This window comes from Atractosteus spatula, chromosome 3 (genome assembly GCF_055471065.1).
Source record: "Atractosteus spatula isolate fAtrSpa1 chromosome 3, fAtrSpa1.hap1, whole genome shotgun sequence".
NCBI lineage: Eukaryota > Metazoa > Chordata > Actinopteri > Semionotiformes > Lepisosteidae > Atractosteus > Atractosteus spatula.
Window position 1 is genome coordinate 17,428,861 of NC_142708.1, and position 24,973 is coordinate 17,453,833.

The 24,973-nt window shown below is 36.2% G+C and overlaps 1 protein-coding gene across 9 annotated transcripts in view; it reads left to right on the forward strand.

The window, feature by feature from the left end:
• The window catches only part of trpm3 (transient receptor potential cation channel, subfamily M, member 3), a 220,087-nt gene that overhangs the window by 137,753 nt on the left and 57,361 nt on the right, over window positions 1-24,973 (forward strand). For all 9 annotated transcript variants that reach the window (XM_088910628.1, XM_088910629.1, XM_088910631.1 and 6 more), the window contains exons 2-6: window positions 2,505-2,584; window positions 5,967-6,168; window positions 7,244-7,457; window positions 8,657-8,781; window positions 18,674-18,845. In XM_088910628.1, coding sequence (XP_088766754.1) covers window positions 2,505-2,584; window positions 5,967-6,168; window positions 7,244-7,457; window positions 8,657-8,781; window positions 18,674-18,845 — 793 coding nt within the window. The remainder of the gene's footprint in view (window positions 1-2,504; window positions 2,585-5,966; window positions 6,169-7,243; window positions 7,458-8,656; window positions 8,782-18,673; window positions 18,846-24,973) is intronic.

Sequence of the window (24,973 nt, forward strand, 5' to 3'; positions counted from 1 at the left end):
CATTAGTAAGGGTGAAAGGGTAATGAAAATTAGATTATTCTTAATCATTCTCCTGAGTTCTGCATCAAATGTTAGAAAATACCTGATATGAGCTATTTCATTAAAATTGTCCGACGTAGACAAAACTGTAAGAACCATTCTTTTTTAAATTCATAACAATGTTATTTGGTGAATGCTGAATTTGAAAGCATTTTATGGCATCGAAAAATAAATAAGAGAAATATAGATACTGCTGAGTATTTTTTGCGAAAAAGGAAAACGTATCATTTGGCAAATTTCAGTTAATACTGTATGTGTCAATATAAAAAGTTAAAGGTAATAAATAATAAACCAAAGATTGAGATAGTAGTAATAATAGGAATTTATATCTAATCATCTGATAGTGACTCACTCAGAAATCATTTATAGTGTTTGACCAGAAAACGATGATTTGATGATCCGCAATTTCCCTCAATAAGGTATCTATCTATCCGTGATATATCCATGTCAGGCTGGCTGTTCCATGTTTTGTATTTCAGTTATTACTTTGTGGTAAATTCATTATTTTTCTTTTCTGCGTACTTGACATTGCATCCTTATTGTTAACTGTTACCTAATATTAAAACAAGATATCAAAAAGTGTAATCGTTGTTGTATTACAACTGCAAAATGGCAAGTTTTTATTGCAGTCATCATTGAACTGATTGGAGATTTTATCTTTATGATGTTCTCTAGATTTTCATACGTACTTAGGAGTGTCATATTTCATAAATTCTGTTCGATTAACAAAATTTGTCTTTTTATTGTTATGTTAATTTTGAAGGCGATGCACTCAAATCATGATCATGATCGGTGTTGTGTGGGACTAATTTACACCTCTTAACTGGCGTAGCAGTACATTCATACTGTACATTGCCAGACAGCTGCATTCTGACATGCTGAGTCATGGTGGCCAGATCGCTCTGAGAAAGTATCCCCTGTCACATTTCTGTGAGTTATGATCTGTCAAAGGAATTCTCATATTAGGGTAAGTGTTTGGCACAGACAAGGAAACTCACATCTGGGACAGCAGAGGGTCCTGTGTTAATAGGCTGGCAGGCGATAATGGAATATGAAAATTTATTAGCTGTTTTTAGGGAATAAAGAGTTGGAGAATCTCAGTTTAGGAGCTCCTGAGCTCCTCACACTAGCTCAGAGAGCTGTGTGTGAGAGAAAGCAGTGTTCTGTCACCTGACTAAACAAGTCATAAATCTTCCACATAGCCAGCCTAGTGGTTTCTTCTGTACAAATCTCGGATTACATTATTTTACCGAAAATATATTTTGCTATAGCAAAGAAGGCATTACACCTCAAAATCACTTTTTTTGTAGGTTCACTTAAAATTCATATTAAAGTATTCTTGAAATGTTCCACAGGGTCAAATAGAGTATTTTTAACATAATTTGTATTTCTTTATCCTGTGTTGTTTTAACCATGTTTCTTCACAATGTAAATGGGAATAAGGATTGAACTGGGAGCAGTATAATATGACCAAGCACCCTGTAAGGGGCATTTATACAGTATTTATACTAAGATTTATATGCAGATTTCTGTCCAAAGCCACATCAGTAAAATCAGATAGGTTATTTAGCAAAGTGAATATCAAAAGTTAACCTTGGTATGCATGTAGGACTTACTGTGCCGTACGTAACATGTACAGTAGATCCTGTTAGAGTGAACCTTGAACATTACCGTCTGCACCAGTATTGGTAAAAACACTTGTAATTGGTGAGCTTGTCAAACAAATAATCAAATGTAGGCCTTAAATAAGAAAAGAAAAGTCAGATTAAAATACATTTATTCAAATGCACAGAAAAGACCCTATAGATACAGATTCCAGAAGAGAACACATACTGTCTAAGCACGTTTGACCTCTAATGGGCTATTAACCATATGGAATGATCAAGCTATGCTTGAAGCAGTTTTCTAAAATCTGGTATGTTGCCTATCTAACTGAATTTCAAAAGTTAACCTTGGGCTGTGTGTGACCTGTGTAACACGTAGACCTTAGAAGCAATGAGCTTGGAGCAATACCGTCCACAAGCAACTCTGTCTTTTTTTTCAGGTAAAGCATAAAAATATATGATTACGGGCATGACATATTTAGTTTGTACTTGTCTAAAATGTTCTTTGAAAACAGCTTGTTTTACAAATCCTGTGAACTTTTTACGTTACTTACTTTTTTTAAATTAAGCATCTAAAACCATGTGAAAATGTCTGAATCCTTTTAGTTTAGTTGTGGTTTACTGTGATATACTGTATTTTATGGTAAAGTACATCCTTCATACTGTGCCATCAAACAGTTAAACATTAACTTTGTACTCCTGTTTCTGTTTAAACATGATTAAGCAACAATTTGGAATTAAAGGTGTGGATATCAGGTTATTTTAGGACTGTAGGTGTTTGATATCTATAATCCATGTAATTTTCTTTTTCAATTGCTTTCAATGAGATGTAAGCCCTCTTCTTCCCTTTTTGTTCTACAGGCACAAAAATCCTGGATAGAGAGGGCGTTCAGCAAGCGAGAATGTGTGCATATCATAGTGAGCGCAAAAGATCACTATAGGTAAGTCAAGGTGTCTTGATTTCTATTGATCACAATAATTTCCTGTTCATAACTGAAGCTTCAAGAAGTACCAGACCCTAACTACAGTACCACCACTCACCGGATCGTCAGCTCTGCACCTGCGTCACCTGCAGGTGTGCACAGCACAACAATTTGTCGTAAGCGGCCTATAAAATCCCAAACAACAACAAAATCCAGTCAAAGCAACACTGTTCTTTCTTATACCCCACTCCATACGCATGTTCTGACACCTAATTCATTTCAAATGACCTCCCTGGACTTTGGCTAAATTAACAATAGCTTGTGCTGGCATTGTACATGATTCCATTCTTTGCTGTTGTACTTATTCATTAATCAATAAAAACAATCTTCTACCAATTCAGTGAACTTGAAACCTGGACACCTTTAGTCTGTCATGCATTAATTCTTAAACTGGGGTTTTTAGGCCTTAAAGCAAGTACTCATGAGGATTTGTAGGGCAGAAAGTAATGGTAATGAGAAACAGACAAAAAAACAGGAAGACAAAGAATCAGCACTTACAACAACACTTACCCAGCCATTTTTAATTCCAGGATAACCGTAATTACGACATATGTTATATTATTCCTTAACCAGAAGTGAAACTTTGCCTGTTGGCACCATTGATTTAATTAAGAAAAGTTTGCAGGGTGTTGATAGTTGTACAGTAATCCCACATTTATAAAATAAAAACCATATTCAATTTAACTTTGATAACATTTATGAAATTATACAAGTTGTATACAATTATACATGTTGTATTTGATAAATATTGCACATTCAATATCTGTCTCTTGCATCGATAGTGTGCAGAAGATTTTATTTTAAAACTTTTGCTCTATAAGAATATGCCATTTCACAATGAAACTGCGATCAAAACTGTTAGATCTTTGTAATGGCTATATATCTCCATTTTATTCTGCTTTTTACCAATTTTTTTTAATGAACCACATTCTTTGAAACTAAGTTTGTTTTTGAGCAACAGAATATTTTTTCACAGGTTATGCTTCTTAGTTCTGTCTTTGAAAATAATGGACTGCATTTTCCCTGTGGATATGTTGCCGGTGTAATTCTTCTACTTTGGAACAGCAGTTAACCCGTAGTAATGTCTCAGAAAACCGTATGGTAATGTCTTATTTTTGTTACAATTTTTTTTACAAGAATTCAGCAGAAAGGGTTTTTAATCTTTTATCTATGCCTCTAAGAATAACAATCCACTATGAGCATACCATCATTACCATAGTCTTGGAGTCATTCATATTTTCTACCGATTCTGTTTTAGATACAATTTTTGTAAGTTTAACATACATTAAAGTATTTATTATTTAATTAGTTCAGTCCTAAATCCATCGCAAAACTTTTTAGCATATTAAAGACAGTCTCCTAAAATAAATCAAGGTTCGAAAATAAAAATGCATGTGATCTTTTTTCCTGGTACAGTACCAGTAGCCTGCAGTATTTTCTAAGTATATATATTACAGAATTAAAGTGTAATATTGTGTCATATACTGTAAGTGTGATATACAGTACATCATAATTTTAGGTATTGATGTCATTTAAGCAGAAAACAGTAAGAACAGAAAACAGTAAAACATACATGGAAATATACATAATTGACATATGTATATTGTCTACCCTTCATGAACATTGAATCTGATTTGTTAGCATCTCAGAGAATACTCCCACTCAACATATGTGGAAGAAAGAGATTTATTTATACAAAAAATTGGCAGCAAAAAGCCAAGAGGATCAGTTTTAATTGTATACAGCCAATGAAAAATGTCAGAATGTTCCGTTTTATCCACTCAGATATTGCTAAATGATTGTAAAACTCTTGGTGGCTATATAACTCTACAGTATATACAGTAATTTATGCATTCAACAATGTAGTAAATAAAATAAATATAGATTCCACTGACAGTTGAAAACAAATATGAATGTTAGCTTTAAGTTTCCTAGGTTTCCTTAAAAAGCATTACAGTAAATAATGGAGAAATATCAAATATCATTCTTTGGTTTTGTGTTTTTTACCCCAGAAAAAAATAATTTTGACAAACATCCTGCCTTTCTAAGCCCATATCAGTTTCTGTTAGATCAGTATTATTGCGACTGTTGTGTCAACATTTGCAGTTCTCAGGGCTTCAAAGCAAGGAGCAAAACAATGGATAGAAGATGTGGTGTTTACTGAGCTTTAAATGGTCTGAGACAAATCACATCAAATCAAAGACAAAAAAGACAAAGGAGACCTTCTGGGAAGATTGACTAGTAAATCGTCAAGAGTCATCAACTGTCCAGAAATACAGGATGATGATGATGATTATTATTAATATAATGAATAGTTATTATTAATGATAATAATCCCACTTTGGAGCATCCGGTTTTATAGGAAAGGAGACTTGTGTTCTGTTTTGTTTAAGACTCAGGTTTAACTCTTGTTTAGGCATTATATACAGTAGGACTCCTGAGTACTGGGTTAGCAGTCTGGATTTTTCTCGGTGATCAGGACGTACTGTAGGCTTCTGAGGCTCCTTGTTTGTAAATAGTGCTATGTTTTATGTTGTATGTTGGGTTGTGTGTTATCTAGATCAGGTGGGTAGCTGCGTTAGCATGCCTAGGTTGCAAAGGAACAAGTAATAGGTTTATTCCATGCTGAAAAGCAAAGGAAAAAAAAACACGTTTCAGCTGTGGAGCCTTCTTCAGATGTCAAGAAGACACCCAAATATGGCTCCACAGCTGAAATGTTGTGTTTTCGTTCTTGTCTTTTCGGCATGGAACAAACCTATTACTTGTTCCTGTGTGTTATTTAGTTTGCTTTATTGTCATTGTTAATAAATGTTTGTTTACCCCAGCTTGGCACTCATTTATTGCTATTTCGCCAGAGCTGTGCCAGAAAAAAAAACAGCTCAAGTGCCTCTAACTATACCAACCTCTCAGGTATATTCTTGGCATATCTTGATCTAATTATTTATTATAATTATTGATTATCCTAGTTTATGTATGTTATAATTATGTAATTTGTTACAATATGGTTGAAATTAGGGCATGACTCTAAATAAAAATCAGTTGACTTAGAATGGACCTCAAAGAGCCTTGTATAGTTGTATGAATTGAATTAAGTACCTTTATTAATCACCTTATGTTTGGCTTACTTTTGATGGAACCTTTCGATTATTATTTGAAGTGGATTAATTATTTACAAAATTACTTCATCCAACACGGAAAAGGTCACAGTCAAGAGGAGACTAATTGATATAAACAAGCAATCACAATCTAATAAATTTATTTGACTGACCAGTTTTTTCCAAAGCAACGTCCCTTCACAGTTTCTGACACCACCTGATTCTGCTGCATTGTGCTCTTGCAGGTGCTGCTGTGGACGTCTTATAGGACAGCATGTTGGACTTCCCCCGAGCATCTCATCCAGTCAGAATGACAAAAATGAAAGGCTCGCCAAAAACGACAGTTTACCGGAGAAATGGTCGATCAGCAAGCACACACAGCTCAGCCCCACGGATGCATTTGGAACCATCGAATTCCAAGGAGGCGGACATTCAAACAAAGCAATGGTGAATGTATATGTTTTCCTTGTCTCTCAAATTGCTTAATTAAGCACGTATACAGTGCAATGTGAGGCTCCTGAGTGGATCAACTGGTAAAGGCTCCCTGAGAACATATGGAAAGATACAGGCATCATAAGCTCGAGCCTGGCTAAGGCAGCTATCTGACTATAACCAGTGTCATTCTGCTTGTGCACTGCCACCAGAGATAGCACTGGGATGTGTCAGAGCTCTCTCATTTCCCATCAAAACAGCTACTTCTTCCATTGCCTGAGCACAAGCAGGTATGCGGCGATATCAGTGAAAATGATTTCAGAGTGTCGAAAGATGAAAGGCCTGTGTGAGGCTCCTCTCTGTCCCCCTTCATTCTCCCTGTGTAGGGAACAGGGGTCACCGCTGGGAGCTGAGAATTACTGTATATTCCAAACTGGGGGAAAATACATAGATAAGAAAAAATAATTAGCAATGGTAAATTCTGTAGAAGAACCGACACACGATGACCAAATTTTTTACTCTGGTGCAATATTGCTCCACTTTTTCATCTTCAACTAAAATTCAATTGAAAGTCAAAAACTTGGTCCAACTTAGGATGTCACTTGTTCTATGATTTCCTGGTTGATATATTAGAATTGCTTTCTGAAATTGGCAATACTTCTTGAAAAATGAAATAGAACACATTGAAAATGACCAAAGTTCACAACTATGTCCTACTATTCTGAGGAACATGATTTAATATTGATTGGTGTGAGACGTAATGTTTGTGGGAAAAGGAAGCAGCACAATGACACTGCATGTAGCAATCTAGCACCCGACAGCAAAATGATTGTCTTTAGGCCATAAGTAATGTTTTCAGGTAGAATTTGAAAGCAATCACTTGACTAGAATCATTGTTTTACAAAAATATCCTCATTAGTTATAATGTTTGACTTTATTAAGAGTCAGTATGTACTTTGGTCACTGTCTCGCTATGTAATTATTGCACCTTATACATAGTGTTATGCATATTATAGAATATAGACATCTAAATAATTAACTTATAACTAATTGTATTAATTAAGGATTGTTTTTGCTTTTTGCCTTGTAGTATGTCCGTGTTTCATACGACACCAAGCCCGATCTCTTGTTGCACCTGATGACTAAAGAGTGGCAGCTTGATCTTCCTAAGCTATTGATCTCTGTCCACGGGGGACTGCAGAATTTTGAACTGCAACCAAAACTCAAGCAGGTCTTTGGGAAGGGTCTGATCAAGGCTGCTATGACAACTGGAGCTTGGATCTTCACTGGTGGTGTAAATACAGGTGAAGGAACAGCATGTCAAATAAACCAGGGGTACATCACACAAGTAGGAGGGTGACTGCAGTCAAAGGCAGCCAAGCTACCTAACTTATTTTAAATTATTAACATTTAGAGAGTGCTGAGCCCAGAGCATGTCACTGGCATAGCTGCTGCACTGCATAATTTATCCAAACAAAGCTATATATACCAGTGGTCTCACAGTCAAGACTGTAAAAACTCTGTAAATTGTTCTTAAATTAGAAAGAAACATACTAAAGCTTTAAATATGACTGTGGTATTCAGAATAATTGATCAGGGAGTTAAAACTAAAAGACTGATCTAAAAGACCAGTAAAAAACACAGGCAGGAGTATTTTTACTTTTTGCTTGTCATGATGTATAAGGAGAAAAATTATGCATGTTCTTTTTAACAAAATCGCTTTTGGCCACACGTGGGGTAAAAAAAAAGTTTAAAAAGTTTGGAAAAATGATTGGTTTTTGAAAAGTGTTTTTTTTTTGCTTCTCTAGATCTGAGTAAGAGATGAACACTGATAGGAAGGAACTTACATCCCTTCTATAACCTGGAAACTGTTCTGTAGCACAATCATAGTGAACTGAAGAATTTACTGAAAGTGTTCTACAATATTCAATTAAAAAAAACCAGCAGATTTTATACAAATAAGCCAAGAAATATTGTTCATAATTAAATGATGTTCTGATTGGGAAATCTCAGTCATTAAAAACATTGAACAATATTTTAATACATATGTGGAGTTGTATATGAAGTAATTCTTGTATTGCTTATACAGTACATATGATATGCAAGATATAGTTAAATTGGGGATATTAACACTACAAGATAAGCAAATTCTAAAGCTACTGTACATTGCTCCTGTTGCACAATGACTATAGCATGATCAACAGTATTTGCTTAGATTACCAAATGAGACTCCTTAACAGAATTTCTCTAATTTAATAGTGTGAAATTAAAAAGAAACAGAGGCAAAGCAAATTTATTATACTGTAATGGTGAACCTAAGTAGTTCTGACCATGGAAATAAAGAGAAATCAATACAATACCAAATTATATAAGGATATACAGTAATATTAATAAAAGCTAAGGATTACAGTATATCAGTCTGTTTTATGTCCTGGTACTTGATTTTGTTTAGTCAAATCAGATAGAGAGTTCTCAAAACATATTGATCTTGGTCCTATTGCAGGTGTCATCCGTCATGTTGGAGATGCATTAAAAGACCATGCTTCCAAATCAAGAGGGAAGATCTGCACTATTGGAATTGCTCCCTGGGGAATAGTGGAGAACCAAGAAGATCTCATTGGGAAAGACGTAGGTGTCTGAACCTTCTTAAATTCACCTGTCTTTTTTATTTATTCTGCATTTTGGAAGTTACTGGAACACATCTAGAATTTAACCAGAGTCTTAAAAAACCTATTGTATATGAACAAAAGGTAAGTTGAAAAAGGCTCTTAGTTTCAGTGTGTTGAATTATTCTGTAATGTAGTCACTTATGTTCTATTCTGAGTGATGAATGTTGAGGGAGGGTGCCTTGTGAGTTTTGTGCTAAAAGACTTTTACAGTATGTCTTACATGTACTGTATATGTATTGAGTCAACCCAGGAAACATTCATAATGTGTGTCCTACTTCCATTTTCTTCATTTTAAAATGAATTATATCATCATATATTGCAGTGAAACCCTGATCCTTACCCATTAATTCTTTATCATAGGAACTTACACACATATGAATCTAGTTTTATCTTACACAGAGTTTATGGAGTTATAGTGGAAGAATGTACTTTAACTAGATTGATCGCATTTTACAGTACATTTCTCAGCAAGACTTGGTTTCTCTCAGTTTTAACAATGTATGAAGTAGTACTGAACAATTTCACTAATCTGCTGGGTGCACTGTGGTGTCTGAGCCTGCCCTGCATTGTCAGTGGTCTACATACAGTAAATGAGCCCAGAGTGATTCATGAACATATTTTCAGAATGTAACACAACAGGACCTAGCAATGAACAATCATTAAAGAACAACAGCTTTGTCATAAATAGTGTAGTTTAAGATTAATTGAGTTTACAGTGAAAGTTAAGGCTGTCCCTTGAAATTGCACTGTGCATTTCTATCTGACAGGCATGAGAGTTTTTATGCTCTACTAGGATGAACAGGGTCAGAGTAAGTGAACTGTACACTGTGCCTTTAGGGGCAAAGTTGGTGAGGGAATCAGTGCAGATGTCATAGCTTAACCATTACTGCCCAGAGGATATGTTTCTGATGGAATAAAAGTTCATTAGGTCACTTGCCTTGTGTTAATCTTGCAATTTGACATTAAGGCTACCAGATCCTTCCAGGCGCCTGTAAGAATGAAATGTCTGTAAGGCACGTCGTTCGGAGTGTTAGCTCAAGGTACTGTGTTGCTTGTGTCAAAGCTGTGGACTTTCTGATATGCCACATGGGTGTGCTGGAGTATGTGTACTGGTCCACATTCTGTAGTATAAAAATTGATTAAAAGTTGGTGATTCCAGAGGTGGGAAGTATAAAATAGAACATAACTTGTGATTCTAAATGTTTAAAAATGATAAAGACCTTGTGTCAACACTGGTCTATATTCCACCCAGCTCCTTGACCATCCTGACACTGACAGCAAACTCTCTCACCTTTTTATGTTTGAAGTGGCTCGTCTCCACTCTTGGATACTCTTTTGGACCCCCCTCTGAGATCCTAGCTCACCGATGTTGGTCCCCTCTCAGGGAAGATTGTGTGAACCCCTTCCTGCGGCTGGTCTCCCCTTTTGTACAATCACACAGACACAACCACCCCGCTCACATCTCCTCACACTGTCTCTCACACCATCTTCACACCAGACGATGGAGTATTCAATTACACTCCCGACTAACTCTGTGGGTGTTAAAGCTTGGCTAACCACCAGACACAGAGTTTTCAGGCTGGCTTACTTTCTGATGCCCAGTTCTCTCTTCCCAGTCTCTGGGCTTTGAAGTATTCACCATATCACACTCCTTCCTTCATCGCCCCCTCTTACAACTCTCTGAGCTAATCCTCTCTGTAACAGATTCGTGCCTCCCTGACTCTGCTGTTTCCTTCCTCTCCCGATTACTGTGTCTCTATGAGACTGCACATCTGTCTGCAGTTAGACACAGGGATGAGTCAGGACTCAACCTGTGCCAACTAGACTTCTCTCTCCCAGCTGTGGGGAGAAGGTAAACTGCTTCCTTGCCCCGTTCCTCAGCAGCGCACTTCATCCCTTCTGGGCCTGGGCCCTAATGATTTACCGCGCAGCCTGTCTGTCCAGCACCTGTATTGCCTTGAAGTACAGCCTAATCTGTCACTCTTAAGAACGCCCCACTGCAATTCTCACTCTCTCTCCTTCCAGGCTGGAGCCCAGACACCGATTAAAACCCTTTCTTCCCAGCTGATCTTATAAGCATTTTCATTAGAGGAGTGGATAATTCCACCCAGACCCAGTACCTGTACCGACTGCCCCTTTCCCTCACTTCAAGTGAACCTTTATGCAACTTTTTCTCAATTCTTCAGCCATCTTGGCTCAAGGCCACACCGTCAGGTCAGAATTTTGAGCCAAGATGGTGGCTTCCTCACAGAGCCTCCTCTCTCTGCTGTACACCACAAGCCTATTTTTTGTAGTTCAACAATGATTTCCTATGAAGTATATGATGATAAAATATGTAAATGTTGACACAGAGATATAGACTGCACTGCTGGATTTCATTACCTAATACCTAATATTGTTTTAGTTATTTTTTTTATGTTGTATTTGCTTTTCAATATTGCAGTTTACTTTTCATTAACGGAATGCAAATATTTTCTCTTTGGCAACCCTTGTTTAGAAATTCTGCTTTTGATTTGGTTGTGCGTTCCAGACTCTTTTCGTCTAACGTGAGGCTATGAATGACGATCCGAACAATTAATGCGTAACCAAATTCCAAACTAAAAAATAGAAAGAAAAAACAATGTTTCGGCTGGTGAACATTTTTCAGGTGAGAAGACAACCTTCTTCTTTTCCATTCTTGCTACGTTTGAGCTTGGAAGGATCCTCTGCTTGGTTGTTTGCAGCCTGCACATTCATGAAGCTCCCCACTTGAACCGATATGTAAGATTACTCCACTACCCCTATGATTTCAGTATGCTTTAGTACATTCCCATATTTCAGTCGCTTCAATCAGGAATAACATCAAAAATGTTTTTAATGATGAAATAGAAATGACTAATATACTATATACTGTTTTCATTTCACCTGTGTGTTTATCAAGGAAGAAATCACCAATGTCTTAGCCCTAGCAAAAACAAAGTTCTGAGTTCCAGTAGGAAAGTCACCAGTATTATAAGTTCTTAAGATAGACAAATCTCCAGAACATGATGGTATTGTACCAATGATTAAATGTTAAATATTGTAAGCAAGAAAACAAGAAGTGTTATTCGTAGGACATCAACCAAAGGGTTCCAACAGTCACTCAGGATGGATAAAACTTGACTGAAAAATTACTAATGCCCAACAATGAGATGGTTTACAAAACTGAACTAAGAAATTATATACCAATAATTATTTTATAATTATTTTATTAATTATTAATTATTAATTTTATTTATTAAACTTATTACATGTGAAGTGATAGAAACAATATTTGGAAATAAAATAAAATGATAATCTGTTTGGAAATAGGAATCTAGAGGCTGGTCAGCCTGGATTTAGAAAAGCCAAGTTTTGTTAAACTGACTTGTTAAAGTAAAAACCTTAATGGAAGCAAACTTTTTTTTTTGCTGCTATTAAGTTAATCTGTGCTGTTCATAAAGATTTTGATAACATTCTTTAGAAAAAATTACTTATGAAATTTTAGGCAGGTGGTATTCAAGGTAATGCATGTTTTTAGTTTGAGAGCTGGTTAGTGAATAAAGAATAGAGCTACAATAAAGGGTAAATACCCATGTTGAGTGGGGTTGTAAGTAATATAATTCTGCAGGTATCTGAATTGGCTCCACTGCTCTCCTTACTGTTTAGCAATGGTCTTAATTCTGATACTTAGTTTAATAGTCAAGTTTGCAGATGATACCAAACTAAGACCACTGTAGAAGCGGCAAAATTCAAAAAGATAATGAAAAGTTTAAAACTGAAGTCAATGAAGACAAGCACAGAGATGGAAAAACAATCACTACTAAGTATAAGGCAGGAAACACTGAGCCTCAAGAAGCGACTTAGAAAAAAAGTGTTAATGTTGACATGTCATTTTCATCTTCTTGAAGTAGGAAAAATAGACAAGGCAAGTGCAATGTTTGGATTTATAGTTTAAAATGTAGAATTTATATCAAAGGATATAATGTTACAATTGCACAACAGAGTAGTAAGACATTGTTTAGGATACTGCGTACAATGTTGCCCATCTTCTTACAAACAATTGCTACTCTGGAGTCAATCCAGAGAGGAGGAACCAGGCACCTGTACATTACCAGGCTCAAAGTAAAGACCTGCTCTGACAGGTGAAAATAACCGTCACATTCTAGAAAGCTGGTGTTATGCAAGCAGCACAAGATTTGCAAACACATACAGTACACAAGCAATTTGGCTAGTTGGCAGTGTTCCTTAATGGGGTCCATATGATTTAAATAAATATTTTGGTTCTTTTTCTTATTATACATTGTTTCACCTCTATTTTATGATATCTGGAATATACAGTGACATTACAAGTGTTAATTGTGGCACATGTGACTGTATTCTGACTCTGCCTTTGGATTTGTTATGCCTCTTTATCTCAGACGGTGAGATGAGCATTTAGGCTTTTAAAGAGCGTTCATATATAATTTTGAAAAGTGACACACGATGCTTAATTGCATAATAAAGCTTTGTCACTCAGTGATATCATAAGTATCCCCTTTTTTGTGATGAGAGATTGTGATGGCCCTGCAAGACACTGTAGTGTAGATAGTTGTGTTAGGTGACATGCAGCAGTGTAGAGAAGCATGCCTGATACGATTGTTCTTGTCTTACTGCGGTACCCAGTAGTAAGAAGTCTTTAGTGATACTTACGTGCAGTAAAGAGATGCCAGACCTTAATGAATAGCTTGGGAAAGCAGCTCGTTATCTGTGTTCAACATTCTGATTTGCATACTGCAAATTAAGCAGTGGTGATATTCATGCCTCAGTGGATTTCCCACAAGTGGATCCTCATTTTCCTCAGGGCAATGGGAATAATAAATAGGATGGCAGAGAGAAAAGAATGGCACCTGTCTTTTCCAAGTAGTTCGACTAGCAGTGTTTGGTAATTAAGGCCCTGAAGGAGTTCAGTCTCACCTTCTGACCAGTATCTATTATTTTACCCCAAAAAGCACTTGTTAATCTGTTGAAGTCCTTAGGTTAGAACTAAATCCAGAATGTTACTCCCTAGTAAACCAAAACCATAGCCCCAGATCTTTCTCCATGCTTTAACTCTTCTGGTAGAGTCATGGTGTTGGGGTTACAGTCCCCCTAATTGTCTGAATATGTCTGATTAAATTATTTTTGGTTATTTAAACATTAATAACCCCCTTTCATGAAGAATGCTGTATAGACCACTGGTTCCAAATTGTGTAAAAATAAACAGCAAATGACTAAATTAAATGATATTTGCTGGTATTTCTGCATGATAATATACATATTCTGTCATTTAAGTGGAACTGCTGTCCCAATTTCTCAGTATGGCTATTAAATCTTGATAAATTCATTGATGGTCTATATAAATTGTACAAGTTTGAAATTAAGCATAAAACCGTGAACTTTGTGAAAGTGCTGTATGGTTTAGCCACGGGTGAGTGCAAGAGTTTGAGCATATTACAATGAGAAGCAGCCCTTCCTGTTCACTGGTCACTGTAATGACTAATGTAATGCGATGTACGAGTGACTAATTACAGGTTGTGTAGCAGACATTTCACCGCAGAAAAGATGAAGTATTTGTCTTGAAGTCGAGAGCATTATTTCTATTGGATTAAAAGAGATGTTTTCACAAGAATACGGCACGCACATAACTGGAAATTTGTCTGTATTGTGATGTAAATTGGAGCTTTTACAGGTTACTGTGTAAATTTGACTTTCATTGCGATTTGAAATGCACTCATCAATGCCAATTCTTTCTAACCATGAAGTCTAAAAATAATGTTGCAGTTCTCCTTTAAAGCATTTCCTTTACATCACTTCTGTTACATTTTATCATAAGCATACTATATACAACTCTGAGTGTATGACTCGTATAGAGTATAAGGTTCATTCAACATTTTGTAGTCCTACAGTATATAGTATCTTGACTTAGCATTTTAAAATAAATACAATGTGTATTATTAAGAAAGTGTGCACTTTATTTAAGTTCCTACAGTATATTCTTCATTCATACCTGTAGACTCTTCTCTTACAAAAAAGTGCAAAAACATTTTGTGGTCATGTACTGTAGGTATTACAAATATTGTAGCTACACAGCCGCCTACTTCAGGTAAGACAGTAGCCTAGTGATTAGAAAATAACTGGAGAAATCTGGTTTTCAATCTGATTTCTTTAATAGGAGTTAAAGTACTTAAAATAAACTTAAATACAGAAGAGACTGAAAGTAAGAAAATAAACTATAATTGGCACCAGTCTTAAGATGCCATTATAAAATAACTGATGAAATAACTAGCTTGAGAAGGTGATGCTTCATATTCTGTTTTTTCCTGAATTATGCTGGCACATGCCCTAGAACACTTTCTTGGGCTTAGTCCAATTTACTTGTTACTTAATTAAATTAAGTCTGGAAGTGTTATCTGAGTCCCCAGGCAAATAAAATAGGTTAATCTAGGAATGTCAGACTCAAGTCTTCAAATGGCCACAGGGTCTTTTGCTTTACATTTTATCTTTATTTCTCAATGACTTCATTTATTTGATCATTTGCTCTGTTGAACATGTTTAACAATTTCAGGTCTTAAGAAGCTGATGATTTAAAACTTTAACTTTATTCCACACACACTCATAAGAAGACAGAAAGCATGAAATAAGTATTGTGCAGGAATGTGCGTCTTAACCCCAGGCTTGATTCTACAAATATGTCTTCTCAGAGAGCTAAGTCATTGCATAAAAAGATTAATATATACAATACATATTGTACAAGAGAGATAGACAAAGGATTCAACATTGTGATATTGGTAGAAGAGTCAGGGTAAAAATCACTAAAGCTGTTGGCAAGAAAATTACAAAAACAGGATAATAAAATATATAAAATAAGGGATCAGAACTGTAATGTTGTATTATATAAATGGGAAGAAATCCAAAACACTTTTACAAATTTTTACAGAAAAATATATACACAACCCCATTCAGAAAGTGAAGAAAAGATTAATGCTTTTTTGGAATCTTTCAGTTTACCAACTCTTACGGAAGATCAAAATAATATATTAAAAGCGATGATAACACCTGAAGAATTGAATTTAGTGATTACGAGTGTCAGAGCTTATCAATCACCTGGTACTGATGGTTTTAATTCAGAATGGTATAAAACCTTCCGAGCGGAATTAAAACCATTCTTCTTTCTGCTTGTAACTCAGCATTAATTGGAAAATCATGGAGAGAGAGTATCATCTCAGTTATCCCTAAGGAGGGAAAAGATACTGTAGATTGGATTGTGGATGGTTCAGACCAGTCTCAGTCCTTAATGTGGATTATAAAATATATACAGCAATACTGGCTAAATGAATCAAACAGGGTTTATTCAAGATAGAGAAACCCATGATAACATTTGACGCACATTGCATATCATGAATCATATGGAACAATATAATTTAGAAGCTTCTTTGATGAGCCTAGACGCTGAGAAAGCTTTTGACTCTGTTAGTTGGAAATACCTCTATAGGGTCTTAGGTAGGTTTGGTTTTTGTGAAAATATTATCAAAGGTATTCAAACCTTATATGATAGACCAATATGAATCTGTAAAAATGAATCTATTGCCACGATTACTCTTCCTATTTCAAGCTCTCCCTGTAGAAGTCTCTGCAAAACAATTTTCAGAATGGGATAAGATGATTTCTAGGTTTATATGGCAGGGGAGAAAACCTAGAATTAGATTCAAAACATTGCAACTTTCAAAAGATAAAGGGGGAATGGCATTACCAGAATATCAACCCATGTGTAAAGACATTGAATTATCCCTTGTAAATAACCCCCCAATTCAGGCATTATTAGGTAATAGTAATTTAGACAAAATTACTGAAAAAATATTCAATTCATGGATAAAGTTTCAACTAAGGACATGGCATACGATTACAAAAGAGTATCACTTACTGTGGGTGAGGCAGTAAAGATACTCAGATGGTGCACCTATGATACAGAGTTTAAACCAAATAAAGTGGATAATAGATTTAAAATTTGGATCACAAATGGAATAACTGCATAATGTAATATAATGGATAAGAATCAGTTACAAAGTTTTCAGTATTTAAATATTAATTTAAAGGAGAAACACTATTTGGAGATTTCTGATTTTTATAGATATCTTCAAATGTGCCACTATTTTAATAATGAGATTATAAGGGGAGATTTAGATATTGTTAATGATGAGGTAGTGAAAGTAGTTACAGAAGCCTACAAATCAGAATTAAGTAAAGGTATTATATCTAGATTATATAAAGGTTTTATGGAAAAGAAATCATATTCTACAGAGTATATAAACGATAAATTGGTGAAAGAAAGTGAAGTTCAAATTTCAAATGAAGAGTGGCTTAAAATTTGTGAATTTCGATGGAGATGTACAGTACTAACTTGCATTTATGGAGAGAGTTTTTCTGGAAAAACATTGTTCGATTTTTCCTTACTCCGAGTCAGAAGGCACCCCATACTTAGGAATACTCTAAATGTTGGAGAGAGTGCGGAAACCAAGGTGATCATTGTCATATATTCTGGAACTGCCCTAAAATAAGGCTTTTCTGGAAGGAATTACATGAGGCCCTGGAAATTATATTTGAAAGGGATGTACCCTTTACATTTGAGGCTTTATATTTTGGCAAACTGGATTTTGATTGGAGCGGAACTGATGAATATTTGTTTGGAATCCTTTTATCAGCAGGGAAGAAAGCTATAACAAGAAAGTGGCTTCTCTCAGATTTACCAACAATGAATGATTGGATTGAATTAATACATGAAATATATGTAATGGAAAAAAATAACATTTTCACTAAAATTACAAATGAATAAATTTGTCAAATATTGGTCTAGATGGGTTAAGTACATTAAACCTTTAAGGTCTGAATTTGTTGAGATACATAATAACTGAAACTTAATTAATAAGGTACATTTATATAGTCTCCTCCCTCTTCAAATTCATGAAAGTATACATCTTCCTCATTTTGCATGTATATAGTTTGTTTAAAAGTTATATAATTGTAAAATACTAAGGGAACAAATAGGATTTTTTTTTGCTTGCGATGTACTGTATAGTCAAAAGTGTATTGTAAAAGTAAGGCTGAGTAGTGGTGATTATACTGTATGTAAAATGGTTTTGTTTTATTCTCTAAAATAAAAAAAGAAATAAGTACTTCGCTTCTTTACTTCAGAGACTGCTAATTTAGGTACTTAAGGACTTATTATTAAAAAATAATTGTTTATTAAACAATGAGTAAGTGGCATTGTGGCACAGCGGTTAGCCCTAGGGCCCTGGGTTCAATTCCTGGGGTGCTATCTGCATGGAGTTCTTTCCCCATGTTTGTGTGGGTTTCCTCCAGCTGCTTTGAATCCCTCCCACAACCCAAAGACATTCTGCTGTAGTTCATTGGCTTCTGGGAAAATTAGCCCTGGTGTGAGTGTGTGCCTGTCTGTGTTTGTGTCTGTGTGTGCCCTGTGATGGACTGGTGTCCCATCCATGGTGTACCCCGCCTTGCGTCTGTTGTTTGCTGGGATAGCCTGCAGCTCCCCTATTACCTTGTACGAGACAAAGTAGTAGGAAAATGGATGGATGATGAATAAATGGTAACAACTTTTATTTTATCTGTTCCAGCTCTTGAGTAATAGTGTTCAATTCTTGAGGTATGTTTTTACAGGCAAATAACCTGTGTTACCGTCAGCAAACTTTACCAACTTTCCTGTTGTTGATTCATTTTAAATGGCATTATTAAAGTGCTTTCGCCTCTCAAGGTGTGTGGGAAAGGGGTAAAAAGAAACGGATGCTGATGAGACAATCCTTTTCTTTCCCTCTCCATAGGTAGTCAGGCCGTACCAGACGATGTCAAACCCTTTGAGCAAGCTAACAGTTCTGAACAGCCTGCACTCTCACTTCATACTGGCCGACAATGGTACAACAGGGAAGTACGGTGCTGAAGTGAAGCTTCGCAGACAACTAGAGAAACACATTTCGCTTCAGAAAATCAACACCAGTAAGTATAAACCAAGAAAAGTTACAGCTTTAGAGAGGCATGTACAGGAAATTCATGCTTGCGTGATCAAACCTAGCATTGCCTGTCCACACTCCTGAAAGAATGCCATGAAGTGTTTTCTCACAGAGGTAGGATCAATCACCAATACTGGAGCATCCATACAATCTAAAGACATGCATAGATCGCCAAATTCAGAATAGTCAGCCAGACATTTACAAGATTTCAGCAATCCTGATTATTTCTGATGTCTTTTCTTGCTGTGACAGGGCTGGATTGCAGTTTATTTTGTGCTCTTGAAAGTGAGTGTAGATCTCACTTTAGGGACTGTAAGAATGTGTGGCTTGTGTCACATCTTACACTATTTTCTTCTTTACCTATGTAAACTCTTAGTCTGTCTTGACGAGCAATGTGATTTAAACATTTAGAGAACCTACCAGTATATATTATTACTCTGTGTCATTTTGTGTTTTAATACATTTTCCTGATGTTATGTTGCATCCAAACAGAGCTTTGAAGCTTTGCATATGCAATATGTTTATACTGTCTTATCATTTAATAAATGTTTAGTAGTCCATAAAAATATGTCCTATAAGGACAGCATAACACAAGATAAAGAAATATTTGTCCAAATTAAAGTGTTATAAATAAAGATTCTACCATTGCATAGTTGTTCCACTCCTTCAGGTAATAAATCATTTAAAGGACCCTGTCACATTTTTCTTGTCATTTTCAATTTTCGGTGTATCACTGAACCAGGGAACCTGCCAGACTTATGTAAATAAAATTTGTTCCACTCCTGTTGTGAAGGAAACACTGTAACTCTTTAAATGATTTCCATTAGAGATGTTTGTAAGGCAGATTTACAGTATATTTCACCACAAGGCAAAAAAGTACTGATGTGCAAATACAAACTGTAATTTGTTACCTGAAATGAGGACCAGCAAGTCCAGTTATGATTGATGACAACTATCTACTACGAATGCAAGTGACAACACTAAGTATAGCTATCAAAAAAAGACTATTCCGGACTAATCACATAAAGTCATACACGCTGACATATAAATTCCTTATAGTTTCATTTCACAAACCTTGACACTGCTTCAATTATCTCAGATGTTTGTTTTTTTAAAAAAAAAACAAATATACACATTCCGTATTAAGAGGGAAAACACGGCGTTAAACATGCGCATCACAAAATTGCAAAGTCTCAAAGTTTAAATGTAGAGTTAATCGTACTCATATCAAATTATTAGCTTTATAAAGCCTTCAGTGGAAGTTAGATGGGTTTTTTAGAGATGTATGAGATTAACTCACCACCCCCCAAAACCATCCTCCCAAAACAAATTGGACGTTATTTTCGCAACACATGCTATCTCAGACTATTGCAATTTGAAGGCCTTCCATTCTCTAAGGGACTGATGGAAAAGCACTGGGAATTTGGCCCAAAGCAGACAGTGCAGCAAAACGAGCCAGCGTGGGAGGGCCCTCAGTGCTGGCCTCTTGCCTGACTGTCCATCTGCTCATGTGACCCGTGGGCTTCCCTTTGTCATCCTATGCCTGAGAATATATGAAGGGGGCTGGGAAGGCAAAGGGACGTTCAACTGTCATCACTGGCATCTCCTTTGATCATTGCCTCATCACCCAAACGCTTCATGTGCTCGATCACGTTCAGTTCCTTTTTCACATCCTGTGTGACATTGATGCGTTCTCACATCTGTCGAGTCCATGAGAGATGCACCCTGACGTGTTTGTCATAGTAGGTCCGAAATGTCAGAGACACACAGAACGGCAGGCTGGACTGCGGCGTTGGAAATCCGCAGTCTGGTAGCGACAGCAGGGAAGAGACTGCCGTTTGTCAGGCAATGCGCCTCTTTGCTGCTGCTGCTGCTGCTGCGGCTGCCGCTTCAAAGCAGTTTTGGGAATGTAAATTGAAACGAAGAAACGGATCTGGACTGTGAAATTGTAAAATGTAAGAAGGTGCAGCGTCTATTTCAGTGATGTTCCCGTGAAGGCCCTACAATAGAGAGACATGTGCGTTGCTAAGGGTGGAGGTAAAGACAGTATGTCCCTAGATCAGACTCACATCAGAAGACACTAACTTAATAAATAATGACTGTTGTGTAATGTTTCCTAAGTAGGTCAGCTACATGTTCTCAGGGGAGAAAAGCAACGCTTTAAAATAGACTGACATGCTTAATTTGTCTACTGTTTCATTAAAGGCAAAATGCTAACCATTCACAATAGGAGACACATATACAGCATGTATTACTACTCTATTACATACCATACTGTAGTGAAAAGGGAAGGTTAAATACTGTACTGCAATTAGTATATTTAAGTCACAAAAGATTAATAAGTATGCTGTCTGCCTGTCCATCATTTGTTAAGTGTTAGTATGTCATTTAAATACACTATGATTTTAGAAGAAAATATATTTTTATATTTCATATATGGAAAATTGGCTCCCATTCAATTATTTGCATTTTAGCTAATCCACATTGTGGTAAAACACTTTATAACAGAAATGACGGTACTTTATTATTGTTGGAAACAAGTATTGATGAAGCATAAAACAAAATATTTTTTTGTGAATACCAGCATATGTCACTGACCAGTGAAACATTTACCCTTACTTTCTAAAACAGAAGTTGGAGGTGGATTGAAGTGTCTTTCAGTTGCTCTGTTGCCATGCAATGCTCTCTGTTTCCAGGTTATAGCCAGCTGTACAAAAGTCATTTTTGCTGTGGATCTATTGTGTTCACACAAATGTATTTTCAAAACAATACAAAGTTTCTTTAATCAATGCACAGAATGAAAAAGACATGTCTAGCTTGAGCTTGAGCCTAAAAATGTCTCAGCCAAACAGTTTGTACTGTGATGTTAAGATAGGACAGTACTTCAGCCAATTTCTTTTAGAATCTCTACTTCATATGGTATAGGGTGGCATAAACTAAACATATTCCACTGAATACTACCAGTATTACAGTAAGTATTCATATCATGTATTGTAGTTTGACTGTAGAATGCAGAGGCAAAAATATTTCTCTGAATATTATTGGTATTTGTTGTCTGCTTCCCAAACTTTCAAAGTATAAGATGCAATGTGAATTTAGGGGGCATTTCTGAGAATGCATATTATACATCACATTTTATACCCACCAAAAACATTTTCAGTTCAGAGTCTCCAATTGATTTAAATTATATCCACCCTATAACACTTACTTGTGTCTCCTGATCTAAATTGGCTCAGTTATTTTTCTAAGACATTCCCCACTTGTTTGTGATATCCAAAGTCCTTTTAATTCTTTACCAGATCTCTGCTAGAGACGCATTTGCATTGCTCTCCTTCAAGTTGCTCTTTGAACACCTTCCCCATGGCCGCTGTTAGATGTAATTCACTTTCAAAGAAAAACATTCTGAGGAGTTTAAGTTAAAACATAGTCAGCTTGAACAGTCAGTGGCAGGGATTCTTCCTTTTAACTGTCATGAAAAAATCTTCAGAGAGGAAGAAAAAAGACCTTAGACAAAGAGAAGCTCGGAGATGCACAAAAAGAATGACAGCAGGATGTCTGTGCTGAGGCCAGAAGTGCAGTAGACTGCAGGCCCAAAGCATCTAAAAATCCCAAACCTCAATTGTGTGGTCAGATCTATGAGGACACAGAGAGATTTACTTGTGTGCAATACATTTATCAGGGTAGATGCAATGAAATCCTACCTAGAACTTCATCCCCTAAACAAACAACTAGCTTAAGACACATAAGACAGTGTATTGACTTTATGTCCTTGCCACCTTGAGCTTTCAATACCAAGCTGTATTGGGTTTGTGTGCAGAAGCCAGTATAGTGTACATGAGCTTCACACTTCCCTGCCTCACTGAGTACTATTGATATTCACCATGCTGTGTGTACACACTGTGTGCTGGTCATGGATTTCTAGGACTGCCACCACATTCAATGTTTAAGTAAAACATTCATACAGAAAGTGGGCTGTGCGATCAATGAAAGTTCACAGCTTTCAGATATGTCAGTAAATAGTTATAACACCTTAATGACACCCCACCCTTTCAGTGCTGTATTATACCATCACATAATTCATGCAGCACTTAAAACAGGATTTTATCAACAAATGTCCACATTCACATGGAAAGATAACAAACCCTGTGTGTATGGAGAATGAATACCCTTGTTGTTTTTCATATCTAGTCATTGTGTAATAGAAAAGCTTTAACTGATCTGCTTTTTATCCTAAATAGCCGGCAGTCACAACGGTTTTATTAACTAAAAAGCATTTACAAAAGTACAATATGCAAAAGGCACTGAATTGTTAAAAGTTTGTTTACTAATATAGAGTAATACCTGGCATGTCATCTCAAAGAAATTCATGAAAAAGTTAAAAAGGTGAAAAGCACACACAAAACATTATAAAATATAATAATAGGTTTATTCCATGCTGAAAAGAGAAGAAAGAAAACACAATGTTTCGGCCATGGAGCCTTCTTCAGGTGTGACACCTGAAGAAGGCTCCACAGCCAAAACGTCGTGTTTTCTTTCTTCTCTTTTCAGCATGGAATAAACCTATTACTTGTTCCTTTGCAGCCTTCGCAGCCACCCACCTGAACTATTATAAAATATAGAAACATATAATACAAACTTAGATTTAAATATTTAAATAATGTTTTAAAAGGCTGCATTTTAAAAGCACATCTTCAACTTGTATGTAAAAATAAAGACATACTGTATGAAGCATTTCCCACAGAGGAAATCAGATCATTTGAAGATCAGGAAGCATTATAACAGAAGGCACTCTCTGCTTTTCAATATTACTCTTCAAATACATGAGTGTGAATTCTGCGTCTGGTTTTTGGTGAGTCATAAAGAGGTACAGTTATTCCAAGCAGCAGACTGCGATATTGTTGTAAATAGGGGGTTTCAAAAATAGCAAAATATCAGGAATGACTAAGCAGAAAAATCAATTATCATAACCCCCAACGTGTAAGTGATTTTGCCAAGAATATAGTCGAGTGGTTGGTTTTATTAGAGGCACATGAATTCTTTGTTCCGTGGCACAACTTTGTTGAACAGAGTAATAAATCATGCACACTTCGTTAAACAAATATTGATTAACAGTGACAGTACACACACTAAACAACACACAGCACAAACGTACAACACAACAACATGCGTTACACTGTATACACACTTTCTAGTAAGGTGTTTCAGAGGCCTACTCCTTAACGACCCTCTAAAAAAAACCCAGACAGTTACCAAGTGTAAACCAAGTAGAATATGACCTGTAATTTAAATCTCTCTCTGCAAACCCAGAAGCTGCCAAATGAATGGGTACCTGTTTACCTATTTAAAAAGTACCCTACTAACCAGGAGAGCCCGCTTTGAACTGAGGAATTCTTTACACAGGAAATTAGAGGTCCCTAAAAACCACAGAATAGCAAGCTGTCTTAACAAGGAGCAAATGCTTAGCTCCAATCTTGTCTTTCCAGGTAAACAGGAACAAGGACCTCTCGCCTGACACTTAATCATTTATCCAGAACTTAATTAACTAAGGTAAACCAAGGCAAACATTACTATGGCTTTGGCCACTGAAACTGGGACCTTTGCATCTCAGCAAACATCCCCTTGCTCTGAAGCTGGAAACGTTGTCACAAGCCAGTTGTTACCCATTGTATCTAAATTCACTTCATAACAATATTTCATAAAATAAAAATAGAAAGTTCATGGAAAGTGCTCTGTCCTCACTTTTTAGAGAGAAAAAAGCAGCTGAAGCATCGGTGTAACAAATTTGCATATGAGCCTCCAGTTTTCTTTGCAGTAGCATGATGTCTGGTGGAAAAGGGCTCTTCTCAAGTAACAAGAACTGATCCTGCAGGGTCCAGGGTCATTTTTCTTTGTCTCCAGTAAAACTACCGCACGCCTGGAAGCTCTCCCAGCATACTCAATAGTCTGGAATAGCTGGTCTCAATAAATGGAACAGACTTTCTTCTGTGTGCATCTTAAACACAGAATAAAAGGAAATACAGGACAGCTGTGATATGTGACACCATGTGTGACTGTTTAAACAAAGAAACAGCAGTCAGTGGGATAGATATTTTTCATTACAAATGGTGTTTCAAC